The sequence below is a fragment of the Euleptes europaea genome, chromosome 14, assembly GCF_029931775.1.
Source record: "Euleptes europaea isolate rEulEur1 chromosome 14, rEulEur1.hap1, whole genome shotgun sequence".
NCBI classification, from domain to species: domain Eukaryota; kingdom Metazoa; phylum Chordata; class Lepidosauria; order Squamata; family Sphaerodactylidae; genus Euleptes; species Euleptes europaea.
The window spans coordinates 32197189-32218283 of NC_079325.1; the positions used below are offsets into that span (position 1 = coordinate 32197189).

Consider the following 21095-nt stretch of genomic DNA (forward strand, 5'->3'; position numbering starts at 1 on the left):
CTTCCTGCCAGTACTCCCTCAGGCCGGTGCGGCCTTGGAAGTGTGATAGCCGCACCAGACTTCCTGGGATCCGTCTGATGTTTTGTATTATGCCAAGCTTGTAACTTCCCATAACAATAAGTGTGAACCCCAGTGCCCCAGTGCCCTGGAGTCAATATATTCTGTAAACCCGTATAGCCCCTCACTTGCAACTTTCTACCTGTGCCTGTCTCATCTCCTGAAGGCTTCAATAAATCTATTGTTTCTGTATCAACGTCTGAGCAACTGATTTGGAGAAGCAAACCCAGAGAGGGGGATCTCTCACATTAAGTTGCAAGTCCTTGCCTCTCGGACTGCAGCTGTACCGCTTTGGACAGAATGTCAGCCGACGAGGACACCACCCCTAACCCCGATGCCCCCAAGGAACCGGACGAGCCGGAGAAGCCGGACCCGAAGGAGGAGGGAGCCAAGCCAAAGAAACCGAAGGATCGCGCCCCCGACCAAGATCGGGACGGACGTCCCCGGGGGCTTACTTATTGGCTGGACTCTCCCAAGGGCTGGTCGCTCTCGCGGACTGCGGCGAAGGATCGCCGGTTGGCCTTCCCCAGCACGGGACTCGAAGGGGACCCGGCCCGCAAAGAGGCCCTCATGGAGGAAGAACGAAAGCAGTGGCAGGAAGACCGCCGGGCTATGCAGGAGCAGATGGAGATCATGCAACGCGTAATGGGTGAGATGGCCACGACCCTAGATGCGCTGAAGTTGCAACCTCCAGCCGGTGCTCCCCCAGACGGGGCGCCGGTAGTTCCGCCCGCAACCCCTGCCCCCCCGGCCCGTCGGGACCTGAAAGTCACGTATGACGGGTCGGGAGACCAGTTGACCTTTTTTATGGTCCAAGTAGACATTTTTATGCGGGAACAAGGCCGAACCTTCGTTTCTGAGGAGTCCCGGGTGCAGTACGTGGCTTCCTTACTGCAGGGGGAGGCGGCTGCCTGGATGGTGTTGCAGTATGAACTCCGCTCGCCGGTGCTGCGAACCCTGGACGAGTTCATGGTAGCACTCCGAAACCGTTTTGAGGACCCGACTCTGGGTGAGCGGGCTAAAGCCTCCCTGATGCAACTGCGCCAAGGGACTAAGTCGGTGGCGCAGTATGCAAGTGAGTTCCAGTCACTGGCTAGCCGAATTCTGGACTGGAGTGAAGCTACCTTGGTACAATGTTTCAGGGAGGGTCTCAACCCAGACCTCCAACATTGGGCCTTCATGCAAGGGAACCCCCCGGATGTGGAAGGTTGGGTTCGCCATGCTGCTGACATCGAGAATCGCAAACAACTCCTGAACTTGTCCAAGCAACGGCTTGGGCGAGACCCCAGGCCCCGAGGTGACCGTGGCCGGGAACTCCGGCAAGGGAGTGGCGGGGGTCTCTCGGCCGCGGAACGCCGCAAGCGGTTCGAGGCCGGCGTCTGCCTGATCTGCGGGGGAAAGGGTCACTTTGCATCGCAATGCCCCTCTCGCTCAGGCCGTCCGACCCCCCCCCGCCAAACCCAGGCCGAGCCGACGCAACCGGCCGCCGACAGCCAGCCTCGCCGCAGAAGTGGACCACTGAGCCGGCGCTCCGGCGCACCCTCCGCTCTCCACGCGCGCCCCCAGGATGGGGCATCCGACTCTACGGTCCCATCGGGGTCCCGGATTACAAATACCGTCTTTGATTCGGACGGCTCCCCGGAAGCCACCACCCCGTCCCCCTCTTCCAGCGAGGAGGAAGAGTGGGAACAGCCGGCAAAAAACGCCGTCGGTCTGCTGTAGAGGGGGCTCCGCAGCAGACCGTCCCTATCGTTGTGCAAGGAGCTCCACCGATGGTAAGCGCCCAAGAGGACAATGTATTTGTGCGTGTTCATCTGTCCCTACCCAAAGGGGGTCCCCCGTTAGAGGTCCCCGCGTTGGTCGACTCGGGGTGTGCCCGCACCATGATAAATGAGGAAACTGCCAAGAAGTTGGGTGTCCGGCGCAAGCGGCTTCCGGGACCCCTCCGTTTTTCCCAAATGGACGGGAGTGACTTTAAACGGGGCCCTGTGACCCACAGAACTGCAGCCGTGATTATGTCCGTGGGGGAACATTGGGAACGGTTGTATTTCACCATCGCCCCTATTGTAACCCCTGTGGTGTTAGGGATGAACTGGTTAAGGGGACACAATCCCTCCATTGATTGGGTTAAACGGGTGCTTTCCTTCCCCGAAAACCCCTGTGGGTTGCATGACAAGGAACGGGTACTCAGAACTCCAGCCGCCGCACTGGTAGGGTCCCCCGCCCCAGTCTCTCCTCAATTACCCTCTGAGTACTCGCAGTTTACTGATGTTTTCGATGTTAGAGAGTGCGACGAACTGCCTCCCCACAGAGAAACGGACTGTGCCATCGAGATTGTAGGGGAAGGCAAACTGTCTAAGGGAAAGGTTTACCCCATGAGCCCTAGTGAAAAGACTGTATTGCGAGACTATCTGGATGTCAATCTGGCGAGGGGTTTCATACGCCCCTCCAAGGCTCCTTATTCAGCCCCAGCTTTCTTTGTAAAGAAAAAGACGGGAGATTTAAGACTGTGTATTGACTTTCGCAGACTGAACGCAGTCACCCAGTCTAATGCTTACCCCCTCCCTCTTATTCCTGACCTTCTAGCACAATTAAAGGAGGGCCGAATCTTCACCAAACTGGACTTGGTAGAAGCCTACCACCGCATTCGCATCAAAGAAGGAGACGAACCCAAAACGGCCTTTTCCAGTTGTTTTGGGATGTTTGAGTACCTGGTCATGCCGTTCGGACTTTCGGGGGCTCCGAGTGTCTTTATGCAATTAATTAATGAAGTTTTGCATGATTTACTGTTTCGGGGGGTGGTGGTATTTCTCGATGACATTCTTATTTACTCTGAGACCATGGAAGAACATGTGCGCCTAGTGCGAGAAGTGCTCCAGCGGCTGCGGGAGCACAAACTGTATGCTAAGGTGTCCAAGTGTGAATTCCACCAACCTTCTATTACATTTCTGGGGTATGTGATTTCCCACCAAGGGTTGGAAATGGACCCCGCCAAGGTCCAGGCGGTGCGGGACTGGGAAATCCCCACTACCCGCCGCCAACTTCAGCAGTTTTTGGGGTTTGCCAACTTTTACCGGAATTTCATTCCCAACTTTGCCCAAGTTGCGCTTCCCCTCACTGCCCTGTTGCGTACCAAGGACAGGGGGGCTAGCGCCGCACTCCCCTCAGCCCGTCTGCAATGGTCTCCCCAGTGCCAGCAAGCTTTTGAACGTTTAAAGCTACTTTTTTCATCCGAACCCGTTTTGGCTCACCCGGATTGCACCAAGCCCTTCGTGGTGCAGGTGGATGCCTCGGATGTAGCCATGGGCGGGGCCCTATTGCAGAGGGATGAGGGGGGACGGTTGAGGCCATGCGCCTACTTCTCCAAGAAGTTTTCCCAGTCCGAAATCAACTGGGCCATTTGGGAGAAGGAGGCAGCAGCGGTCAAACATGCCCTTACCATATGGAGACACTTCTTAGAGGGGGCCGAACTGCCGTTCGAAGTGTGCACAGATCACAAGAATCTTGAGGCTCTCAAGGGAGCTAGAAAACTCAATGCCAAACAAATTCGGTGGGCCCAATTTTTTGCAAAATTCCGGTTCACCCTCAAACATGTCCCTGGCAAAGAAAATGCCCTAGCTGATGCTTTGTCACGTCTTCCCCAGTATCGCAACGATTTCGATCGCCCCGTCGACTCCCTGTTCACTCCCGAACAGCGAGGGGAAGTCCCTGGCTTGGCCGTCACCACCCGATCCCAAGCCCGCCAACCGGAGACCCCCCCTACGCTCAAAGGTATCCCGGAAGCATTCCAACAGCGACTCCGGGACGCCTCCTTACAGGAGGAGGAGCACCATCTCCTCCCCACTGGCTTGGAACGAACCAACACTTGGTGGGTGCAAGGGGGGAAACTATATGTCCCATCTTCCCTTCGCAAAGAAGTATTGGGACTTGTACATGGGGCCAGGCTAGCGGGTCATTTTGGTTTCATAAAAACGCTTCACCTGGTTCGAAGGCAATTCTGGTGGCCCGGTATGAGATCTGATGTAGAGTTGTATGTGCGCAGCTGCCCCACCTGCGCCACAGCCAAGAAACGGATGGGAAAACCCCCGGGGCTTCTCAAACCGCTTGAGAACCCCTCCCGTCCCTGGGAAGTCATCGCCATGGATTTTATCACCGACCTACCTCCAAGTCGGGGGAAAACGGTTCTCTGGGTTATCACAGACCTCTTTTCCAAACAGGTTCATTTCGTTCCATGTGCAGGTCTTCCTTCAGCCCAGGGCTTAGCTAAACTGTTCATCACGCACGTCCTCAGGCTACACTCGATCCCGAGGAAGGTCCTCTCCGACCGGGGGGTCCAGTTTGTTGCCAAATTCTGGCGGGCTTTCCTAAAGTTAATGGGAGTGGAGGAACAGGGCCTTTCTTCCGCCTATCACCCCCAAACGGATGGTCAAACGGAACGAGTAAATGCGGTAGTAGAATGTTATTTGCGTTGCTATGTAAATTTCCACCAGGACGACTGGGTCGACCTGCTGCCATTTGCCGAATATGCGTACAACAATGCGCCTCATTCCTCTACCGGCTTTAGTCCCTTCCAAGTTATATACGGGACGGATTTTGGCCCTTTCGGTTCTGCCCCCGTCTCGCCAGAGCTCCAGTCTACCCCTGATCTTCAGGAGTGGATTCAGGTGGTTAAATCCACCTGGCCATGGTTGCTCAAAAATCTGGAAAGGGCAAAAAGCAAGTACAAGGAACAAGCAGACAAACACCGGTCTCCGGGATGGGAACTCAAGGTGGGGGAGCAAGTCTATCTGTCCACCAAAAACCTCCGCTCTCTTCGCCCCTGCAAAAAACTGAGCGACCGTTATGTAGGACCTTTCCCCATTACCAGAGTAATCAACGAGGTTACCGTGGAACTGAGTCTCCCTAAGACTCTCAAGGGAGTTCATCCAGTCTTCCATATAAGCCTCCTCAAACCTTATGTAGCAGCTCCCCAGTTCCACCCCCCTCCCGCTCATGAGATTCCTACCGTAGTAGGAGGGGATACCCATTTGGAAATATCCAAGGTTTTAGATTCCAAATGGAAGAAAGGGAAACTGTTTTACTTTGTTCGCTGGAAAAACCTTGGCTCCGCTCATGACGAATGGGTGGCCGCACCCCACATGGCAGCTCCTCGCTTGGTCCGAGAATTCCACCTCGCTTATCCCGATAAGCCTCGTCCTCTCGGAGGGGGGCCTTAAGGGGGGCAGAATGTGAGGGTCTCTGTCTTTGTGTCTCTGCTTTCCATCACCTGCGGTGTTATCAGTGAACTCGTAAAAGCAGTTCACACCTTCTGGTCTCAGGCGCCAGGCCTGATGGCCCATGTATCTTCCCCCCCGCTGTTCTTCCTGCCAGTACTCCCTCAGGCCGGTGCGGCCTTGGAAGTGTGATAGCCGCACCAGACTTCCTGGGATCCGTCTGATGTTTTGTATTATGCCAAGCTTGTAACTTCCCATAACAATAAGTGTGAACCCCAGTGCCCCAGTGCCCTGGAGTCAATATATTCTGTAAACCCGTATAGCCCCTCACTTGCAACTTTCTACCTGTGCCTGTCTCATCTCCTGAAGGCTTCAATAAATCTATTGTTTCTGTATCAACGTCTGAGCAACTGATTTGGAGAAGCAAACCCAGAGAGGGGGATCTCTCACACCGGTGCTTGCAAAATGTTGTAAAAAACATCACTTTAAAAGGGTTTTTGGATACTATGGCTTATAAATGGTTGGAAGACGTCTTCACAGTTAAGGGGGCCAAACAAAGTGCGAACAGTATTTTTTATAACGTTTTCAAACTCTTAATACATCGCTGGGAATACAAAGTGCGGTAATCCCCCAGAGTTTGAAAACGTTATAAAAAACATCGCTTTAAAAGGGTTTTCGGATACCACGGCTTATAAACGGCTGGAAGACGTCTTCACAGCTAAAGGGGCCAAACAAAGTGAAAACAGTATTTTTTTATAACGTTTTCAAACTCTTAATACACCGTTGGGAATACAAGTGCGGTAACCCCCACCCCGCTCTCCCCGCTTTGGAGGAAGCCACCGTCGAGCCGCTTCGGTCTTGCCCGGCTTGCAGTGCCCAGCGCCGGCCGCAGGAGGCCGCTGTTGCGTCGCAAGGGAGGATTCGCGGCCCCTCGGAAGTGCCGCCGAGCTGACCCCGGAAGTGAGGCGGGCGGGCGGGGGCGTCCTCTGGGCCGGGAGGCTTCCCTCCATGTGGGGCGTCCGGTGCAGCGATCCGGCATGGCGGAGGCGCAGCAGGTGCGGGTGCAAGAGGCCATCGACGGCATGGTGCAGGGCCTAGAAAGAGAGTCCATCCGGAAGATGCAGGTCAGGACAGGGAGAACCGCTTGTTTGCACGCACGTGGGAAGGGCTCCGCGAAGGAATCGGCGTAGGCGCGGTTCTCACGCCCTCCTCTTTCACCTGCTGACTCCAGGGGAGGCGAGTTGCTACTAGTTTCTGCTGGCCTTGCTGCTGTGCCGGGGAGACCTGGGTTCAAATCCCACCGCAGCTATGAAGCTGGCTGGAGTGAGGCTGTGGCTGCACGTCCTTCCTCTCAGAGGACATAGTGGGATAATCCCGTATATGCAGCCCCTCACGAGGCGGGGGGATTAAAATATTATAAATAACAAAAATAATGGATCCTCTGATTATGTATAAGGAAAACAACTGGGGAAAATGCTATAAGCAGTACATTCGTTTTAATCGCCCTCATTCTTGTAATACAAGGTCATTCATGCCCTGCTGGCACTAATCCAGAACCAGAGTTCAGTGTGCAGTCTTAGCAACTGCCTTTGCATTGAGAAACCCAAAACTAGGCTTCTGAACAATCAGTTGCAATTGAGTTCCCCTTCTGCTGGAGGCAGAGACAATCTCTGGAAGCACAGGTCTGTTGCAGATGATAACTTTGATAGCCAAATGGAACCTCCATCTACAGGGACAGCTTACCTCTCAATAGCAGCTGCATTGGACAGGCTGCCATGGAGGGTTGTTGGCTTCATGCCCAGTTGTGTGGGCTGCCCAAAGTCATCCAGCTGACCGTGGTTGGAAACGGAAGGGACCAGATGGGCCTGTGGTTCTTCTGGATGCGTCCTCTTACTGACATCCAACTCTTTGCAGGGAATCATGTTCAGGTGCAGCGCTGCCTGTTGTGAGAACCCTAAGGCTTCCATGCAGCAGGTCCACCAGTGCATCGAGCGCTGCCACACTCCCTTGGCACAAGCACAAGCCATTGTCACTCAGGAGCTGGAGAGGTTTCAGGTGAGGAGAACAAGGTACCTCAGGTCTTGTGTTTGCCCTTGAACCTGGCTAGAATCGCCCCATTCCCCTGGTTGGTGTCTAATATTTTCAATAAGGCCAAAGTCTGAACAGAGCAAGGATCCAAGAGCCAGCAGCACTGATTTGCTCCTGAGATAAGCAAAGGGCTCTTTCACTCCCTCTCCCCTTGTGTAAATAGTGACAGAAGTAAAGGCTGTATTAGTATATGTATTCAGACTGGAGAAGGGAAGGAGGCTTGTGTGTCTACTTCTGCTGAAGAAATGGGTGGGGTGACCTTTGGGATCAAGAGTTATGGTGGCACTCAGGCTTAGGGGATTTTTTTTTCTTTTGAGTTCCCTGTTAAAGATAGGTTTTCCTTGTAACAAAGGATGGTAGACTATGTATACCAGTGCTTTAAAAGGGCCTTTGTTTAAACATAAACATTGTGTGAAATTAATAAATGTCTTGTTATCTTGCATCAGTAGTTCAGAAAAGGTATAAGCATTGAACCTGAAATTTATGTCAGTGTCACTGATTAATATATGACTGTGGATAAAGAAGGGACGTTCTTCTTAATAGGCTTTTGTCCAGTCTCCACAGTTATAAGGTACCAGTGTAGAACCAACCTCAAGTGTGCCATATTTTCCAGTGGGGTGTCTGTTCCAAAACCAGGCAGCTGAGCAATAAAATGGCAGCTAATTTCCGCCCTTTTCTGTTGTCTGCATGCAGAAAGAGAACATACATCTACTACAACTGCCTGATGGCCATGACAATTAAGTAAAACCTCTGTTCAGAAGCACTATACCTATGAATATGGATTTAAGTAGCAGAGAATGGATGCCTGATAATTAAAAATTGTGTAATGAGTGCATTCTCCTCCTTGGTAGGATAACAGTTTTGTTTTAAAAAAAAAACACATAAAAGAAACTGTTATCCTACCAAGGAGGAGCATGCACTCATTACACAATTTTTAATAATCAGGCATCCATTCTCTGCTACTTAAATCCAGATTCTATGCATAATCATACATTAGCAGAATGCAACAAAGAAATAAAAAGCCCCCAGTCCTAAAAAAGGCAAATGCAAAACAAAAAGAATGGGAAAAGGGAAAGAAAAATGAAATGTTTACAATTATTGCCATATATTTGGTTTTACAGCTTCAGCAACAGGTTCTAAGCCTTTCTTGTCAACCACTGAATTTGATTAATGCGATGGATTCTCACTTGAAGTCTTGTCAGCTGCTTACTGCCCTGTGTTCTCCCATGCGCAGGATCGCCTCTCTCGCTGCACAATGTACTGCAATGACAAAGCTAAGGACTCTATGGATACGGGGAGTAAAGAACAGCAGATCAAGGCGCAGCTGGAAAACTGTGTGACAAAGTGCGTGGACGACCATGTCCACCTCATCCCCAGCATGAGCAAGAAGATGAAGGAGACTTTGGCTGCCATTGCTCAGTAAACTTGCTGCCATTGCAGCAGGAGGGCAAAGGGTCACCCATAAACAAAACAAAAAAACTTGAGATGGGTGCAACAACTGGGGATTTGGAAATGAAGGGTCAGGTGCATCCAGGGTGATTCGGAGCTTGGAGGTGGTTTGGTAAGGAGGCTGCGTGGTGTAAGAATGAAGAAAACAAGTTCTATGTTTGCAATCCCCTTGGTCTCAGTAATGTGCATGTGCAGACTATTCTTGATAGCAGTGTCTCCTGACTACTGAAAGGGAGGGGAAAGTCGTGGCAGATGTGGGGCAGGGGTGGAAACTTCACAGGTGCTACATGTGTGTCTCTGGAGAAGTGTTGCCCCATTTCAGCACTGTCTCTGCATGTTTTTATTAGGTTGTCTTGCAGATATGTCTCTGACGTGGCCTGTAGAAGCACATCAGCTCCATCCCTGTTTTCCCAGGAAGGAGTTGGGATGCTACAACCTCTCTTCCTATGATGACATTATATTTTTGGTAGCAGACACAGAAGTGTTGAAACCAAATTATGCACAGATGTGAATTCCTCAGAGCTGAGGGCCAGTTTATGCTCTTAGCAGAATCAAGTGATGAAGTGTTTTCTGGACTCTTATCATTTGTGTGCTTACATGTTTAAATGTTTCCGGGGGGTGGGGGGGAAGAACAATCACTGCTTATTGAAAGATCAGGGGGAAAGCTAGGCTGAACCCTTCTTCTTAGCATGTTGGTTTTCTGCATGCAGGGCGTGAGTGTGTTTCCCATAAGGAGCACCCCACTGCCAAGTACCAAGCTAAACTGATACAGTCCAGGAAATCCTTATCACTTGAATGGTTAGGAAAAAATGGATTTCCAATACTTTCTGTTTGGAGTTAGATTTTGCTGAGATGCTCAGGTTCCGTCATTGATATATGAATATTGCCATATTCTTCTGGAAACACCTGAAAGTAATCCCAAACCCAAAAAGGAAAAAAAATTAAAATCTTATATTTTTTAAACTCATTTGAATTCTTCCTATTTGTACTGTGTGTTTTCCAAATTCATTTTACAGCGTGGAATTCTGCATTGGCCATGAAATATACATGAACCTCCAGTACAACTTCACTCTTGCAGTCTTTTAGTAAGAAGAAGAAGAGTTGGTTTTTATATGCCGACTTTCTCTACCGCTTAAGGCAGAATCAAACCAGCTTACAATCACCTTCCCCTCCCCACAATAGACACTCTGTGAGGTAGGTGGGGCTGAGAGACCCATGACTAGCCCAAGGTCACCCAGCTGGCCTTATGTGTAGGAGTGGGGAAACAAATCCAGTTCACCAGATTAGCCTCCGCCACTCATGTGGAGGAGTGGGGAATCAAACCCGGTTCTCCAGATTAGAGTCCACTGCTCCAAGCCACTGCTCTTAACCACTATACCATCCTGGCTCCCACACAGGGTACCCACTTAGGGGAAGGAAGGACAAGTGACTTTAATGAGGGCCGGTTCTCCAGATTAGAGTCCACTGTGCCAAACCACCACTTTTAACCACTACACCACGCTGGCACCACGCAGTAACAGCAAGAAACCTTTTCAGCATGTCAAGCAGATGAGAAGAAGGTGGTATTTTCATGAGGATTAAATAAATGGATCATCTGTGATGGAAGCAGTATGCTTACTGGACTTAGAGAAGAAAGGGAGGAGGCATAAGCAGGCCTACTCAGAATCCTGCACAAGTTTATTCAGTGGGCCTTACTCCCTGGAAAGTGATGAGTTATGAAAAAAAACTTATTTGAAAGGAAATAATCTGGGCTACTTGTGATATAACCCTATGGATTCCACTAATGGCTGTAAATGTATACAGACGTAAATCAGGTTAGGTCCATTACTTCAGTAATGATCTGATCCAAAAAACAACAGTAAAGTAATGACTTTTATTAATTTAAAGCAAAGTTTTGCAAAACCTTTTATAATGACCAACATATTTTCCCATGCATGAGACCTGTATGTTTTGTTTGCTGTTAATTTAATCAGCCACTGACCCTTCTTATGAGAAGGCTGGAAGTACAACCAGATAACAGCCAAACCCAGTGCAATTTTTATCTGTGCAAACCTGCTTGGCATTCTACACAGCATGCCCACAAAAAGCCTTAAGATGGGTCTTTTTTTCCTCTCCCCTTCTCGCTGCTAACATCTAGCCTGACAAAGAGCTCTGTGGATCTTGAAAGCTTACATGCTGCTTTGTATTATTTGCGCTGGTCTTAACGTAGTTTAAAAATTTTTGTTGTTGTGGATCAACACAACTGCCTGCATTTTCAGTAAAAACTTTGGGATAGTGCCACACTATTCTTAGGGAACCCAGAGAACTGAAGCTTTGAAGATATTCTTGGTTGACAGATGCCTTGCAGAATGATAATTCCTTGTGGGAAGGTGAAGCATTGAAGCCATGCTTGTTAAGAAAGCTTATGTTTGCAGCATGGCCATGCCTTTGAAGCCCCCCCCCCCATGGCATCTGTTTCTTTTAGAACCCCAGAAAAGAGGAGTTTGTGGCTTCCTCTGTCCTTAGCACTGTATTTAGCTGCTTGCTAAGTTGAGTCCAGCTGTAGACAATGAAAAACAAGGTGGAATGGATAGATTGGATAGAGAAGCTGCAGTTGTTGAACATCTCTGTGAGAATGCCATCTACAGACATAAAGGTGACCATTTTTTGGAAAGGGGTAGCACAGTTTTCAGATATGACAAGATGTAGCTTTCCTATTCAAGTGAAGTAATAAATTTCTCTGCCCTTTTAAAATAAAGCACTAACATATTTGTATAAATCAGTCTCTCGGCTGAAATCAGTCACTCCATAGTGCTAGGGCCAGAGATTACACTGTGAGCTTACCCACTGTTTAAATAGAGTTGTGTGAACCAAGGGAAGTTTTATTGATTTATGTTATTTATAGTCTGCCTTTCTTTCTGAGACTTATTGCAAATTCCACAACAGAAATCAATGCAATCAATAGGATGATACATTTAATAAGCAGTGTAATAGGCCTAGGAATTGCAGAAATTTTGAAATGGAGCTGTCATCTGAACAAAGTATTAAACATGGCATGTTAAACTACATAGAACACGGTATATCAATAGAAACAGAGCATTTTCCTTGACCAATGTGTTATAATGTAGCCCTTTTCCATTATAAAAATTCACTTCCAAACAATTATGTTTTACGTAGTTTGTGAAATGTCACACATGTGTGCACCTTCCTGATCACTTGGGCAGAATATTCTACGAAATGGCGTGTGTATGAGCAGTTGCTGATCTTGTGAAACCATAGGGTGGCACGTGCAGAAGGCCCTGCTCAGATGAATGACATCTTGGCAGGACATAAGAGGAAAGCTGTCTTGCGCATATATTCGCGGCAAAACTCCTGTCTTTTGCATCGAGAGTCCAATTTAGTCTATGTTAAAAACGTATTTTTACTAAAGATTGGAGAGAGAAACTATGGATGTATATGCGGATGGCCAAACTTACAGATTTGTTACATGGTAAAGATATGGACCTGGCCTGGATGGCCCAGGCTAGCCTGATCTCGTCAGATCTCAGAAGCTAAGCAGGGTCAGCCCTGGTTAGTATTTGGATGGGGGACCACCAAGGAAGTCCAGGGTTGCTGTGCAGAGGAAGGCACTGGCAAGCCACCTCTGCTAGTCTCTTGCCATGAAAACCCCAAAAAGGGGTCGCCATAAGTCGGCTGCGACTTGACGGCACTTTACACACACACAAAGATATGGAAAAGTTTAAAAAAAACATGATTTAACGCCGCCGCATATTGGGATAAATTGGCGAAGATGAATTTTACAAGTATAGTTAATGAATTAATGAGTATAGTTAATGAGTATAGTTAATGAGATAATAATAGTAATTTTAAATACTGTCCTAACAATTCTCTGGAAGTCCAGTGGTGGTGGGAACACTGTTTAGGGGGTGGTGGGTATTAGAGCACTGTATATTTTGCAATTTATATTATACAATGTAACTGATGGTTTTATAAGTGCTCTTTTTTCTTTTTTGTACTTTTATACTTTATATGTTTTTTTGTGTTTTGATTTATGTATATTATAATTTTTTCTTTTTTATTATTATTACAAATAATAATAATATTTATTTTTTAAAAAAAAAGTATTTTGCTTGTCATGTTTGATTTGTGCGCTACGGTCACTGGACTGAAACGGAAATAAGTGGAACCGATGGCCAATATACGGCTAAACGGGTCAATTCACAGGCTTTCTACGGAAACGAGTTTCGATTGGCTCTTGGTCTGAGAAAAGGGAAGCTGATTGGCGATCCTGGGAGTCTTAGGGCGGGCGATCACTCCAGCTACGCGGATTGGTTGCTAGGGTAGGCCGGTGACGTAGCGCCGACGCTTATCGACTTCCTGCCTAACGCGCGCAAGCGAGTGTCAGTGCGCTTGCGCAGCAGGATTCGTTGTATTGGTGACGACTCGGACGTGTTGACGTAAAGAGGCAAAGAAACGGCTAGCGGGAGAGAAGCGCTGGTGGTGGGCCCTGCGTCGGAGGTCACAAGATGAGTAAAGCGCACCCGCCGGAGTTGAAGAAGTGAGTTCCCAGAGGGGGGCGGACGCTGGTCGGGTTGGGACCCGGTCTAGAGACCGAGGCGGTGGTGGGAGCATTTGGCGGGCGGGAGCAGAGCTACCCTTCCCAGCATGCACAGCGAGGCGCCTGCGCACTAAGGCCCGCAGAGAGCCGGCCGCATGGGACTGCTGAACACGTGGTGGTCCAGTGGCAGCCGGGCTGTGATTCACCCTTGCTTTTTGGTATAGGAGAAGCAACTTTAGGAGAGAGCTGTTGTTTTCCCTTCTGGCGCGTGGAGGGTTCGTGTTAGGAAAGTGATTTTTTTCAAAACTTCTCAGAATGTAAACGAAGCCTGGGTAGAGCCGAAAGATGGCCACACAAAGGGTCTCCCTCAAACGACTCTGCTCCCGCGAGAATTGAAGTTTTGCAGCTTCTGCGGGGCGGGTTTTTTTTTTTTTTGCCACAGTCAATGTAGGCCTCGGTTTACCTGTTGCTTCGTATACGTCGTTATCGCCGTGGTCCTTCATAAAGCGGCAGGACACGGTCGGGGGAAGCGTGCTGCCTGCATGTGTCTCGCGATCTGTAAAACGAGGCCGCTTTTAGCGCTTTTGCTCTTGATGTGGTAAACGGGGGTTCGTGGGGGGAGAGAGAGACCTGAGATCGTTATCAAGAAAACAGTTTATTTGCAGCTGTTGACTCAGAGGCCCTAATGGGCAGAAATCTCTGAGCCCCGATTTTACTGAGGGAGAGATATTTATCCAAATTCAAGATGTGACAACCCATCAACATTCAGGGTAAAGCTGATAGCACTACAGACATAGAGGCGGCAGTAGGGTAACAGTTTCACCCAGTTCTTGTTATGGTTTACTGTAACCCTACATGACTCTTGCCCCAATTCCTTAGCACACAGACATACACACACAGAGATATCCTGCCCAGCAACAAGCTATTCCCTTGCTGTCCTAATACATTTCAATACATTTACAGAAAGGAAAAGAGATTATTACCAATTGCTAAATCAGTGGATCTTCCATAGGGGAAGTCTACCTTGCTGTCTCACTCTAGAGCAGTGGTTCCCAAAGTGGGCCCTGGGGGGGTGGGATTACCTAGGGGGGCACTAGGAGGCAAGGGGGCACTAGAGGTGGGCCCCTTCAACTGTGGTGTTCAGTAATTTACAACAGATAAAGCTATGGCACCATGCTGGCGAATTTGGTAGAAACTATCAGAATATTCCCCCAGACTTTGAAGAGCTGGTACCACTGGATCAAGTTAATCAGTTTTGTTGAATAAATTTCAACTCAAGTTTTAATTCGATTTTGAATAAATGTGCAATAAATTGCTACTGTTTTGAAATTTTATTGCTATTATCTTCGTTAGTGAGTCATGCAAGCCCCTGTTTTGAATAATGCCTTTTATAGGGTAGGGGGCGCTGGGGTTGAGTTTGTGGAACCAAGGGGGGCAGTGGCTTGAAAAGTTTGGGAACCATTGCTCTAGAGTATAAGAACAAAAGAAAAGCCATGTGGGATCAGACCTATCAAGTCCAGCAGTCTGTTCGCACAGTGGCCAACTAGGTGCCTCTAGGAAGCCCACAAACAAGACGACTGCAGCAGGATTATCCTGCCTGTTCCAAAGCACCTAATATAATAGGTGTGTTATGTATGCAGTGGGAAGCTGCGAGCAGGGTGAGCTTGGAGCTCTCCAGACTCCTGCAACCACATGTTCTATTGGTTTGTTTGAATTGTAGCCATCCAATCACGGACTGAAGGGGTGTGGCCCCGAGTGGCTGGGTTGGCATATAAGGTGGGGTTTGGGGTACAGTTCTTGTTCCTGTTCACTAATAAACCAGTTGCTGTTGGAACTCCATCTCCAGCCTCGTGTCTTGCCCACGTGCACATAATATTGGCGAAGAAGGTGGGATTCTGAAGCTGGTAGGCAGCCCGGCTAACCCAGCTGAATCACAGGGGAGACCTCGAAAGGGAGAAGCAACACAACTTGCTATGGCAAGACTAGGCAGCATGGAGCCCTTCAACCCAGATACCCCAGAGGAGTGGGAGAGCTATGCCACGCGCTTCGCGTTCTACCTGGAGGCCAACAAGATTACGGATGCCAACCTGAAGCGCGCAACGTTCCTCAGCATTTGCGGCCTGGACACGCTCGAGCTGGCCTGGGCCTTGCTGGCCCCCGCCCAGCTGGACGAGACCTCGTATGATGCCATCATGGAAGCGTTGGGGAACCATTTCAAACCCCATACATCGGAGCTCACCAGGCGCTATGCTTTCTTCCAGAGGAACCAAGGCCCCAACGAGTCTGTGCCTGCATATATTGCCGCCCTACGCCAGGCAGCCCGCTTCTGCAACTTCCCCGACCTCGAAAACATGCTCCGGGACCAGCTAGTCTTTGGCCTCCGCAACAAGAAGGTGCAGCGGCGCCTCTTAGCTAAGAAGGTTATCACCTTTGAAACGGCCCTGGAGGAAGCAATGGCAGCAGAGTCGGCCAACAAGTTGACCCGCCACTCTGACCAAGAGACCGTACTGCCACCTCGGGGCCCCATTCCAGTTCACTTCGAGGACGTCAGTGAGGAGGAAGAAGCCTACAAGATGTCTGCCAGGGGGGCCAAGGCAAGATCCTCAGCCGGCAGGCAGTGTGCAAGCTGCGGCGACCAGCACGACTGCCAAACGTGCAGGTTCCGCGACGCAAGGTGCTGGGCGTGTGGCAAGACCGGCCATATTGCCAGGGCCTGCCGTGCCGTGAAGAGAGGGCGAGACGGTGCTGTCCAACCTGCTCACTCCCTGGCCGCTGAGAAGCCAAGAGAGGCACGCCACCGCCGTGAGTCGTCGCCACAGCACGTCCCAAGTGTGGAACTGAATACAATCCACTCCTTTGAGAAAATCCAGGTGACCGTCCAGATTCAGGGCTTGCCATGTGAGATGGAGGTTGTCTCGGGGTCCGTTCTCTCCATAGTCTCAGCTGACACATTCAAACTGCTGTGTGCTCATGGAGGGGCACCCCGTCTGCAGCAGAGCAGCCTTATACTCACCGACTTCCAGAAGAGGAGAGTCCCGGTCAGAGGCATCGCCACCGTCCATGTGTGCCACAATCAGTTCTCGGAGGACCTGCGCCTTGTCGTTGTGGAGGGCCAACATGCCAGCATTCTGGGGCTTGAGTGGTTCCAGCCGCTGGGAATCCAGCTGATGGGGATCCAGCACATCAGCCAAGTCCAGTCCAAGGATATCTGTAAGGACTTCTAGAGCGTCTGGAATGCACTATTAGGCTGCTACAAGGGACTACCCAAGGACTCAGAAGTCCCAACAGTGGCCCCAGACACGGCTGCGCCAGCAGCTGCTGCCCTGTAGCCATGCCGCTCACAGCGAGCCTGGTCACGGCCAGGCCATCTGAAGGACTACGTCTGCTAAGGCGGGTGTGCTCCAGCTTAGGGGGGAGGGGTGTTATGTATGCAGAGGGAAGCTGCAAGCAGGGCGAACTTGGAGCTCTCCACACGTTCTGTTGGTTTGTTTGAATTGTAGCCACCCAATCATGGACTGAAGGGCGTGGCCCCGAGTGGCTGGGTTGATTTATAAGCCGGGGTTTGAGGCACAGTTCTTCAGTTCTTGTTCCTGTTCACTAATAAACCAGTTGCTGTTGGAACTCCGTCTCCAGCCTTGTGTCTCGCCCGCGCGTACATAATAATAGGCATGCTCCTCTGTTCCTGGAGAGAACAGGTATGCATCATGACTAGTATCCATTTTGACTAGTAGCCATGAATATCCCTTTCCTCCATGAGAATATTGTTTCCGAACCTTGGGTAGTTGAAGCATGATTTCACATAATGAATTTAGATTGGCAGAACTCTTCCTTAACCTTCATAAGTCCACTCTTGGGGGAATCACAACAGCTCGTGTGAGTTAATATTGTGTAGGTGCCTCTCAAATTAGAAGTGGGTATGAAGTGTTGCAAAGACTTAATAGGTAGCCTGACCTGAGGACAGGTAATTTTACAGTGTGTGGGGTGAATGATCTAATCTTTTTGAGTGCAATAGAAGAGGCAGGATACCTGCTGTCAGAATAGGCTTATTAAAAGAATGCAAAGCTGGAGTTGTGAAACACACAGAGGGGCTGTGGATGTGGGTTTTGAGCTTGTTGAGGCTTCTGAGTTTTTCTTTCACTAATTTGGGTGCTATTGATGTGTAGCTATCAAACCCTTCCTAAATGTAGAGGGTCTTAAGAGGAGATCTGTTCATTGTGAATTTGCTTTTATTTTAAATTTCAGATTTATGGACAAGAAGCTGTCATGTAAGTAAAATACTTATTTCTTCATTTGTTGTATTTTAGTAGGAGCACTTTCTGGGGCTGTGTAATTTGTCCCGAGAGCAGCAGCTGCCTAGATGTGCAACTGTATGGCAAATGGCACCTTATCTTCCCATCATTTGTTGCTGCAGCACTGTCCCAGGTGCTGCACTGAACATTTGGGGGCGGTTGGTTAACAGAGTAGGACCATCTCTATGGAATATAGGGGAGGGAAAAGGAAAACCCTGGGATACTGCAGTAGCCTCACTGTGAACAGGGTCCTGTTTGTGAGTAATGCATTACTGTACTGTCAGTGACTTAGACCAGGGGTGGGGAACCTTTTTCCTGCCAAGGGCCATTTGCATATTTATAACATCATTCGGGGCCATACCATGCATAGATCTCCCAGCGGGTGGGGGGAGAGGCTAAGGTTGCCAGGTCTCCAGCCACTACCTGGAGGTTTGCAACCCTATGAGAAACTATGCAGAGAAGGAAGGGGAAGGAAGGAAAGAGAAAAAAAAGAGAAAGGGAGGGGTTCCAGGCTCCCCACACACACACACGCAACCCCCCTGCTTCTCCCCCCCTTCTTCTCCCCCCCTTCTTCTCCCCCCCTCACACACACATACACACACTCACACATGCAAGCCCAATGGGTAGAAGCCTCAGCGGCTTCTTCCCCGCCCCCCATACACAAGCAAGCACCCTGCTGCGAGAGCAGCTGGGCGCGAGCAGGAAGAAGCCTCCGGGCTTTGTCCCCGCCCCCCCCCCCCCCATACACAAGCAAGCACTCGGCTGCTCAGGCATGAGTGAGAAGGAGCCTCCGTGGCTTCTCCCCCCCCCCCCCCCATAGACAAGGAAGCACCCTGCTGCATGAACAGCCGGGTGTGAGCAGGAAGGAGCCTCCTCAACTTCTCCCCCACCCCTCACACACGTGGGCGGCCTTACGGCAGCAATGGCAGCAGCTTCCCTGGGAGAGTCCCCACCCCTGACTTAGACCAATCAAACAGCACTTGTTCTTGAAAATAGTTAATGCCTGATCTTGCATACACTAGATTTTATGTTTCCTTATGATATAGTGGGATAGAAATGCATTTGGTTGTGACAGCAAAAGAAAAAAAAACCTAGGTCTGTCCATTGTATATTTCTCTATGGGAAGTAACTTAATCAAAGATAGAATTCACTGCAGATTTTGGCTTTTAACTTGCAGTGATCTTTAATTAATAAAACTGCTTATCTGTTTAAAACAGTTAAATCCATAATTGTTTCCCTAAACCCTGTTATAGAATTTCTTCATTCAGTACGGTTATCAAGAAACTGACTTTGACTGTTCCTTCCAGTGAAATTAAATGGTGGCCGACATGTCCAAGGAATATTAAGAGGGTTTGATCCATTTATGAATCTAGTAATAGATGAATGTGTGGAAATGGCACAAGGAGGACAACAGAACAACATTGGCATGGTGGTAAGTGGAGATTTAAATTTAATTTAAATTTTAAGAAAATTGTTTGAACAGTATTCAGCAAAACATGTGAACCGAATCTCTTATTTTTATTTTATTTACATGTATAATTCATCTTTCTTGCTGTGATTTAAGTTGGATTGCAGGATATAACCAGTGCAGTCGGACAGCATGAAACAACTAGGGACCAATGCAATAGGACTAGGATTACAAAATTATTATTTTAAGGCATTTTCTAGTCAAGTCCCTCATGATATTAAGAAACAAGTAAATTCATATCAGTGACTTGTTAGGATAGAACATACTTTCTACTGCTGGTTCAGGCAGAATTAGAATATGAATTCCTTGTATTCAGCATGTGATCATATTGGTATACTGTTAAGCCACAAATGATTCTAAACGTTATTGGGTTTGCACATGTCTTCTAACTACAAAAAACTGTAGAATATCCATCTTTGTCAGCGTAGCTTTTCTTAAGCTACCCAAAGTAGACATTACCATTTGATGCTATCTGGAGAAGCCAAAACACTGTGCTTTCTAATCTTTTCCCCATTTTAGCTGTATAAGTATTTCACTAACTTGTCTGAATTGTCTTTTGCAGTTCAGTTCCTATTTTTTTCCTGTGGATTGTTTCTGACCTATTTTCCTACCTTAATACCAAGAGTAGAAAAGGGCAAGAGTCCAGTAGCACCTTAAAGGCTAACAAAAATATTTTCTGGTAGGGTATGAGCTTTCGTGAGCCACAGCTCTGAAGGTATCCTACCAGAAAATATTTTTGTTAGCCTTTAAGGTGCTACTGGACTCTTGTCCTTTTCTACTCTTGGTATTAAGGTAGGAAAAGAGTCCAGTAGCACCTTAAAGGCTAACAAAAATATTTTCTGGTAGGATACCTTCAGAGCTGTGGCTCACGAAAGCTCATACCCTACCAGAAAATATTTTTGTTAGCCTTTAAGGTGCTACTGGACTCTTGCCCTTTTCTACTACTGCAGACAGACTAACATGGCTACCCACTGTGAATTAATACCAAGAATACGATATAGATAAATCTAAAGATGCTAAGGGTTTGTGTTCAATGCCTTGTAAAAAAAACTGGTTGCCCTCTACTCCCTAACTATATTGCAGCAGCTGGAACCTGTAGAGTTGTATATAACTAAGCACTAAAATTTGCTGACTGATGATGGGGATTTAGTGATTTTAAAGACTGAGGCTTGTTTTGTGGGATACGTAAAACAACATAACTCATGCCTGTGCTTTGATTTGCAGGTAATTCGAGGAAACAGCATCATTATGTTGGAAGCCTTGGAACGAGTATAAATCAACTGTAGACTGCAATGGCATTTTTTAAAATTTGTTGCAGATTCTACAGGAAATGTGTATTTCTTGTAAGTTTTTTTAAAAAATAAATTGTTAATGGAGTAACTACTGATTTCAGATGTTAGTTTTCACTTGTAAAAAAAAATTCTATGGTTCTTTGACCACAGACATTCTGGTTCTGAAGCTGCTAAGCAGGTCAGAAAAATCATGGCTAAATTCCAGAGCTGCACCCATGTTAGCCTGTTGTAGTCAAAACAACCAATTCTTATGGCAGCTGACTGACTGAGCTGGATAAAGGAACTGTGGTAGTAGATAAGTTTATAATCTTTACTGCCAGAAGTTATTGTAGTAATGCTAGTTTACTCTCAGACAATACCAGGATACAAACACAACCCCTATACTGTACTCTTTCAGAAAGACTAAAAAATTCTACCAGAACTGTCGTGATATGCTTTAATAGCAAAAGGTGAATACTTATCTTTACAGTGTGTTTTGCTGAGCTTATTACAATACTGTTTTGCCTGAGATTTAAGTAGTGAACGAAATATGTGACAGCCTTGTGTCAGAATTCACAGAACCAGATGAATGGCTGTCCAGGCATTTAGGAAAATTCTTTTACTGATTTTAATGGGGCTAAAGAAATTTGGGTCAAAGTGCAGTTTTTGGGCCACTGTTAGTTGCTCCTTTTGACTTGTTGGCTGATCCACTGTAAGTAGAAA

General features: G+C 48.1%; 2 protein-coding genes across 2 annotated transcripts; both read left to right on the plus strand.

Annotated features, from left to right (window-relative positions):
• Window positions 1–6297: 6297 nt before the first annotated feature.
• FAM136A (family with sequence similarity 136 member A) lies at window positions 6298–8874 on the plus strand. The gene is made up of 3 exons (XM_056860958.1): window positions 6298–6394; window positions 7185–7325; window positions 8593–8874. The coding sequence occupies exons 1-3, from the start codon at window positions 6308–6310 to the stop codon at window positions 8779–8781; spliced, it is 417 nt and encodes a 138-aa protein (XP_056716936.1). The 5' UTR covers window positions 6298–6307; the 3' UTR covers window positions 8782–8874.
• A 4412-nt stretch (window positions 8875–13286) lies between these two features.
• SNRPG (small nuclear ribonucleoprotein polypeptide G) lies at window positions 13287–20405 on the plus strand. Its single transcript, XM_056860959.1, has 4 exons — window positions 13287–13344; window positions 17587–17609; window positions 18941–19065; window positions 20326–20405. Exons 1-4 carry the CDS (start codon window positions 13313–13315, stop codon window positions 20374–20376), a joined length of 231 nt encoding a protein of 76 aa, XP_056716937.1. The 5' UTR covers window positions 13287–13312; the 3' UTR covers window positions 20377–20405.
• Window positions 20406–21095: the final 690 nt, after the last annotated feature.